The 8346-nt window shown below is 34.8% G+C and overlaps 1 protein-coding gene across 2 annotated transcripts; it reads left to right on the top strand.

Annotated features, from left to right (window-relative positions):
- Positions 1-1966: 1966 nt before the first annotated feature.
- LOC112526532 (reticulon-like protein B16) lies at positions 1967-6327 on the top strand. Of its 2 annotated transcripts, none has more exons than XM_025136856.1 (6): positions 1967-2037; positions 2157-2304; positions 2908-3088; positions 3191-3332; positions 3584-3653; positions 6006-6327. In XM_025136856.1, the coding sequence occupies exons 2-6, from the start codon at positions 2175-2177 to the stop codon at positions 6170-6172; spliced, it is 690 nt and encodes a 229-aa protein (XP_024992624.1). In that variant the 5' UTR covers positions 1967-2037; positions 2157-2174; the 3' UTR covers positions 6173-6327. The 2 variants fall into 2 exon arrangements, with proteins under 2 accessions (XP_024992624.1, XP_024992632.1); XM_025136864.1 differs by having other exon boundaries at positions 2011-2029.
- The last annotated feature ends 2019 nt before the right edge of the window (positions 6328-8346 follow it).

Below are 8346 nucleotides of genomic sequence, written 5' to 3'. Positions count from 1 at the left end.
GTCAAATTTTTATGATATCTTCAAACATATATTTTATTCAAAAATAAAAACATYATCGCTTTCTCAAAATCACATAAAGCCATATTATAACATCAACTGAGATAAATAATAAAATGAAATATTAAAATCATGATATATCTCGCTGCATTGCGCGAGTACGTTTCTAGTTTAAATAAAATAAATGAGAAAATTTAGATTTAGATGAATTGTAAATGTAACACCCCCAGAACCCCGTAGCAATGATATTGTCCGCTTTGACTAACCTGCCCGCTCAACCACAAAGCAGTAGCCGCACGGTTTTGTTTCTGACAGCCGCACAACGCAAGCCCCAAAACGCGTCATGTTAGGCTGAGGTATCCACACCCTTATAAGGAGTGCTTTGTTCACCTCACCAACCGATGTGGGACGGGCTGTTACAGTAAATATATACGATTACTAGTTTCTTTTAATGTATACGAGTGAAAGTCAACATAGGAAGTTTAATATTTTGCAATGGTGAGGGAACACCAAACACAATTCTTCATCGTGGTCGATATTTACTACAGGTCCAAGTTAGCACGAGATCCTGCCTATTTAAAGTTACAATGCCGTTAAAAACTCTAAAAGGACTACCCCAACTTTTGTGCTTGCTAAAACAAAGTTCGGATGTTTTGGATCGATAGCCGAAAACGGCATTATGTATCTCTTTACCATGAAACTTGAGTTCCAGTAACTTGAATGTTCAATTTAATGGTGAATCTGTAACTATAAAATTTATGACGAATTCTTTTAAAGATTATTAGACATATTATATTGTATAGCTAATAATTAACTGATTTACACATTAATAATTGACTCGTCATATAATATAAGAAAAATGGTGAATTAGGTATCAAATATCTAATACGTTAAGCAACAAACATTAAATAACACAAGTTTGTTGATCCAAGTGAATTTTCAAAGGTTACGCGGTCCCAAAATGAATAAAGCTGTGAACTTTATGTTAAAGCAATATAAAGTCGTGATATATTATTAATAAATGAAATATGTAGCAACTAATTACAGACGTAACAAATAAACATTTACTAAATTTAACATGGTCCCACCACTAGAAGAATCATGTATGTCCACAAAAAAGTAGGAACTCTATTCACCAAACATAACCCAAAACATAATTACAAACCGAAACCACGAGTTTTTTTTTTTATTAACTTGGATATCCAACCCGCTATGCGAGCCGCTTAATCCCAGGGCGACCACCTGCTTTACAGATATCTCGGAGTCACCGCATTTGAATCTTCGTGGCCACATGAGGATTTTTATTCCTTCTTGGATTTGAACATTGGACCTCCAAGTACTTTTGATCTTTGGAGCTAAACTCAAACCAATCAGGCACCACCCTTATGGTTAATCACGAGTTTTGATTCAAACTATAGAAACTACCGAAACTAATCAACACACTTGTTTCTATTTGATTTTTGTGATTAATAAGGTGATAACACAAGGGTTGTAACTCACTCAAGAATGGGACAATAGTGGTCCGCCGACAAGCTCGTTCTGACTATCTTCTGTCCAGATAGATATGACCCTGTGTTATATAACAACCCAAACAAATTTCAAACAATATAAACACTGAAAACAAATTTCGTTACCTTGGAATTAAGGATTTCTAAACTTCCTTAAAATCGAAACAAATGTCAGTATTGAATATGTCATCACAAAGTACAAGCGTCAATAGAAGCATCCTTGCAAACGTCTCCTTGCCTTCGTTTTTTCTTTGTTTTAGTCATTGGTTGTTTCGTATCACTTCTTTCAATGGGCATTTTTTCATGTTGATTTGTATGAAAAAAGTAATAAAGAGATTCCATGGGGGCCTTAGTGCAAAATAAAAAACTAAAAGGTACTAAATTACAAAAACCTCAATCTTAGGGTCCTTTCTGCAATAAAACCGAAGAAAAATATACCGGTTCCTCCAAATTCCAAAATCCCGATGAACAAACAGCCCGAGGTATCAATTCAACGCAGACAGAGAACCACCCCAAACCCTTAGGTTTTCAGGTTCTTGAATTTGTCTTACAGTGTTCGAATTATATACGAAGTTCTTTGAAAAATTGTTTCAGTTTGAGAAATTTCTCTGTGATATCGTGTTTCTTGTCAACTGGTTTTGGTTTTCGCAGTGAAATCTTAGCATTTCGATGGAGGATTTACAGGATGCTTGCGATCCCGTTGAAAGGGATAATAGTACGTGTTCGACATCCACGAGTTCTGGTTACCGGTTATTTGATCGACAGACCACAATTCACCAGTTGATGGGCGGCGGAAAGGGTACAATTCGTTTTACTTCAAAACCTATTATTATAATCATAAGAAGTAAACCTTCACGCAGAACTGTTAGTAATTTCTAATTTTATATTCGGTGAAGTTATGAAATTGTTCTCTGAAACATTTACAGAAGTCGTATCGATTTTAAAGCTGGAAACTGGAATCGGAAAAATGATTATTTCTCAATGAGAACTGTGTTTTGAAAGTTGTATTGTGGAAGTGTATTGTTATGTTATATTTTGTGTGTGTTCAAGTGTAAGTAGATGTAAAACTCTTTTAGTTTATGCAGGCATAGTTAATTTCTATATAGTTGGAGAATGTAGTCGATTTCTTATTAAAACCCTTTACTTTTAGCTTGTATTCATATGTAAACAGCTACAAATTCAGAATCTATAAAGTAGAGTTATTTGGCAGTGGAGTAGAATAGTGGATAATATACTCATCTATGGAGCATCGAATATGGTGTACTAGATTCTGATTTGGGGAGTCCTTATCATCGTTTAATTGACCTCTATTGGCATTTAGTGGATATGTTTTAATGAAACTACGATTTTGACCTTCATTACCTCAGATGTTATGCTTATATGTTGTTTTCTTGACTCCCAGCGGCTGATGTTCTGTTATGGAAGAGACAACGTATTTCATGGGGCATCATTATTGTTGCAACTGTTGCGTGGCTAATATTTGAGCGATCAGGATTATCATTCTTAACAATTTGTTCCGATGTTCTGCTGTTCTTGATCGTACTGCGGTTTCTACATGCCAATTATGCTTCTTTAAGGAATAAGTATGCATGATTTTGCCTTTATAAATTGTAACATTTGAAAAATAAACATGGCCTTATTTCATTATGTCATTCGCTTACTATAGCTGTTTGAAAACTGCACAGACAAATTCAGACGTTACCTGAACTGGTCTTGTCAGAGGAGATGGTCAATTATGCTGCTGCATCTTTTCGTATCAAAGTAAATTATTTGTTACTTATGGCGCATGATATCACCCTTGGCAAGGACTTCAGGCTCTTTTTCATGGTTTGTGATCACCAACCCTATTAGAGACTTGTTAGGCTTTATATAGTATTTTTAGTGCACTTGACGTTTAAGGAAACATTTATTTGTAAGGCGTAGCTTTACTTTTGATATCACAAACTTTAGCAATACTTAGTTGTGTTACTTCAGAGACCCTTGCTTGCAATTGAGACCTACCGAATGTTATTGTGATTTGACATTTTCTTCATTTATTGAAAGAGAATATGACCACTTCCTTTTGATAAAACCTGCAGGTAGTGGGCTTTCTGTGGCTCTTATCTGTCCTTGGGAGTTTAATCTCTTTCTTCACCCTTGCCTATATAGGTATGAACATCTGTCTCCATCAAATCAACTTAGTCAACTCTGATGTTTATTCTATATAAGCTTTTTATGTGTATGTTTTGTGTCTGTTAGCATTAGCCTCGTACAGGTGTTGGAACCTTAATCAGTACCTGGTATTTTCTGACTATACACAACTCTACTATCTCTCAAACCCTAAGAATAGTTAAAAAAATGACACTAATCTTGTCGTGTGCTCGATTATTTTTATGCCAAATCTTGTGTAATGGATGGGTAAATACAATCTTACAAGTTTGAGAGAAGGGAAGACTAGGAATTTAGGTCAGGTATAATAGTTTTTAGAATTCAGAGCAAAGATTCAAGGTAGGATGAATATGTTAAAAAAATGGAAATCTAGAAACATGAGATTCTGAGCATTAGGCGTGGAGCTATAATACTGCAAGAGAAACATGTGAATTTCATTTCTCTATCACGTGATAGATCTATTTTTATGTTAATCCATTTGTCTCTCCCATGGTGGGCAGACTATACACAAAGAGGCTAGCATGTCTTGTTAGCGGTTACACATGTGAGTTAATTTTTTCTTTTCATTGACACCATGATGGGAATTTGAGCTGAACTCTAAGATTGCATAGAAGCAGTGGGAAAATGGTCTTACATAAAAAGGAATGGGCCAGAATATAAGTGGCATGTGTTAGTACAAGAAGTATCACGGTCAATGAAGAGGTTGGGAAGGCCTGGGCACCTTTTGAAGATCTTATCAAGTATCAAGAATGGTGGTTTAGATTATAGCAAAGAATTCTTGTTTTGAACGCAGATTTGTATTGTAGAAGCAGCAGACATGCAGGGTACTCATAGAGAGATAATAAGTTAGCCTCTTGATGAAGTCATAAACCCTCTGTCCCAAAAACGCCACCAAAAAGCTTAAGAAAATATCCAATTTGCATCTGGATAACCCCATTATCTTTTTGCTGTTGTTCAGATGCTGTACCATTATCTTAGAAGAAGGGAAAACAGTATCTTAAAATTTAAATAACGTATGATGTACCTGAAACAATAGGATATCAACCGGGAAGTGGACTATTTTCTTGAACAGTAACGCTATATCCTAAAGATCCTCCTAATGGACTCTTGGCAAAAGTTCCTACATATGCAAAAGTCAACATCATTTACTCGTGTCCATTTGGAGGATATTTAGGAGGATATGACATTACTGTTTCTTGAAAACTGAAGGAGTAACATATTTTGTTGTGGAGCTACCTTTACTATCTTGTATATATGCTTTTTTTTTCCAAGTTAGTTCTGCTTTCATTAGCATTAGCATTAAGTTTGGCACTCTTGGCTTCTTGCTGGTTGTGGTTATTATTGTTTTATCAAGACCAGTTATCATATATTTATTTTCTTGATATGCCGATATCTTTACATTCTATTGTAATGCATCCATCAATTATGGCATACTTTTTTTTACCTCAATCATTTTATGAACTTGTTCTGTCTCGCAACATTTGGTTCATGTACAAACACTAGTATTGAAATTTAAGGTTAGTACAATTGTAAATACTGTATACCTCATTACCTCCTCTTTAGCACCCATGAAATTTTATGGAACTTGTAAATTTTATTTGCACTCAAGCTCTTTATTTTGGTATCCTTGTCTTGGATGTGATATCTAAACATTTGGACTAAAGTACATTATGCAAAATAGGAATCGGACCGGAGTATGTTACATAATCATGCATTCTCATGTGCAAATTAGGTACGTAAAAGTTTGACATGTCACATAGGTGCAAAAATGAAGGTTTTGAAAGTATGTTAACAAAATAGGAATCAGATCAAAGTAAGTTGCACTTGTTGTGCAATTTGCCCAAATTTAAATATAATGGAAACAGTTAATAACATGTGATTGTACTCTTCGGCATTACAGGATGTGGAGTATTAGTCTATATGCTTATAATTATGCAACTTCTTTTGGTGAATCTCTTTCTGGTTGCACTTCTTTAATGAACCCTAGACGACCACTGTTGTGCGTTTGGTATATGTATACCAACTGGACTGGAAAGGAGTAGACTGGACATGACTAGATGAGCGAGAGTAGGATAGGCGGGTGAAAGAATTCTGGAACGTTTTATGGTTTTAATGTGACTTTGGTAGTTTATTAATTCACCAACCTTGTCTTTGTTTCATTGATTTTTGTTCCATCTATTTTGATGGGATAGGAAAAATGTATTTTTGTCCCACCCAGGTCCTGAACTGTTCCAGTCCAATGTCGTGCCAAATGTGTTCCGTCATGTCCCACATACCAAACGCACCCTAAAGTACTCCCCCCCATGGCCATGGTGTAATCCTAACGTATTTTGGTTTCAAACATGATGTCAGGAACGATCCTGTGTGTGACACTACCTGCATTGTACAATAGATACGAAGAGAGAGTTGATGGTTGTGCTGGTACCATCCATCGAAGCTTTTCAAGACATTACAAGATTGTGGATGAGAATGTTATGAGCAGACTCCCGCGGAATTTACCCAAAGACAAAGCGATGTAACCATACTCATACTTTCATCCCAGATGCATTTTGTTGTACATTTGTTTACAGATCCTTGCTTTTTCCTCAATTGGCTGAAGCATTGACCTTCATCGTTGTTTTTTGTTAAATGAAGTAATGAACCATGTCATTCATAGTGCATTTTCTATATATTTTTTGGGTTCATTTGATTCATTTGGTTTTTTACAACAAATTCAGACGATCGGATTATTTGGTAACTTGGCCTTCTTCTGAAGCTTAACACACTGGTCGCTAGCTTGTGTGAAAAGGTTTGCGTCTTTTACATCGTGGTAGTTCTGAAGTATATATTTGTATATGATAAAACTTATACACATTCCTCATCTTTGGTGAGAATTGACTTCAAAGAGGTTGGGTCGCTGGGTCAATGATGTTTTGGTTATCATGGTAGTTCAAGATTTGTCTTTAGCGGTGTCAGTTTTCTTGGTTATAACTAACGTGCTGGGTATTTTCAATTCTTGTGTAACTGTATTGGAAATACGAGTTTGAAGTCGATCGATTTGTTATCCCAAATGTTAAAAAGGATAGATTAGTTTGAGTTGGCTTGTTCTGGGTATGGGCATACTTAAATCCAGCTCTGGTTATGTATGTGGTGGGTTGCATAAAGTTTCAAACCAAACCTCAGCTTAGATTGAGTTGGACTTGAAACCAATTTGGTTTTCTTACAATGATTAAATGATCGTTAGTTAGTCGTGAGAGGTGCATTAGGCTGCCAAGACGACCAATGACTGTATTGAACTCTTCCTACGTGTGGGCCGATGATCTAAACCCGTGAATATTAGCGTTGTTCTTGAAAAAATGTCATATGTCTGTTATGTACACTCTTTTGCCAAAATAGATTAATCTTGACTGTACGAGTCTTTTTTGTATGTGTACACTTGTTTCTAATAAGATTATGATCTTTGCTTGTAGTCGTATGTTTGATTATTTTTTTGACAAATATACACACCAGACTGTATGATTTGATTTGGCTTATGATAAATTTACAATCTTGTGTACTTGGCACGTTTGGTTTATATCCATGTGCTTTTTATCCTTTTGACGAGTATATAAGAATATGATTTTTGTATTATTGTCCAACACATGATTACAGACTTGGGATTATATGAGAATAAAAGTCATAGTGAGAACAAAATCATCATCTACTTTCAATTACTTTTAAATATATTCATTAACCTATTTCTATCACCACAACTGAAACTTTAACAAATTCATACATGTAAAAGTGATTGAAAACATATAAAAATTCGTGAAGATGAATGAAATTTAAGATTAAGGTTGATGAAAATAGTTAAAGGCCTGTGTTTTTGTTAGCAATCAATTGATACTTAATTGAAGGTCAGTAAACTTTTTTTAACCGTTAAGTAAAAATATCAACTCATTCAACAAATTAAAAGTATCATCACCATTCATCATAGCATATCAGGATGAATTTACATTGGGGGAATTTGGCCCCAATCAAACTCAAAGACGTTCGCTTATATATGTAATTCTAATTACGAATATTTTTTCCTTCAAAATTTCCAATTTGAAGTGGTTTTTATAACATTAATTGGAATTTTTGGTTTATTTTTAAAAAGGTTACAATTTTTTTTTCCATTTCAGTCATTAATCTGCTATTCGATTTAACTAAAATAGTAAAAAGAAAAATTGAATTAAATAAGGCATTTTTATTTCGCTTTTAAACCGTTCAGTTTGAAAACCAAATAATCCTAATCGCATTTGGTTCGAAAGGGTTTTATTGTTTCTAAATCCACCAATGATAGCTTTCATTCTTCCAAAAACCCAACCCCTAAATCATAATAGCAAAAGGGGCTAACTTCAATGAACTACTAAGCTATTTAAGTAATAATTAAATGCTTTAGTATAATGGATAAATAAAAGTGGATGGGGTTTTGTTGCATGTAAAGTGAGGTTCAATTATTCAGCAACTTTAAAAGAAAATGATGGTGCGACGTGCAATTTGCCAAGCAGGTGAACACCTCACGTGGTGTGATCGTTTCTACTTTCAAGACTTTCATGTGGTGTGGGGTGATGCAAACGTGCACCTACGCATCTTTCTAATCATTTCATTTTTTTTAAAATAATCTTTGAAGGTGTTTTTAAGACTGCGTTTGGTATAGGGTATGAGACATGATAGGATGGTATAAAATTCA

This window comes from Cynara cardunculus, assembly GCF_001531365.2.
Source record: "Cynara cardunculus var. scolymus isolate 2C chromosome LG 1, CcrdV1, whole genome shotgun sequence".
NCBI classification, from domain to species: domain Eukaryota; kingdom Viridiplantae; phylum Streptophyta; class Magnoliopsida; order Asterales; family Asteraceae; genus Cynara; species Cynara cardunculus.
This window is presented reverse-complemented; position numbering and strand designations above follow the sequence as displayed.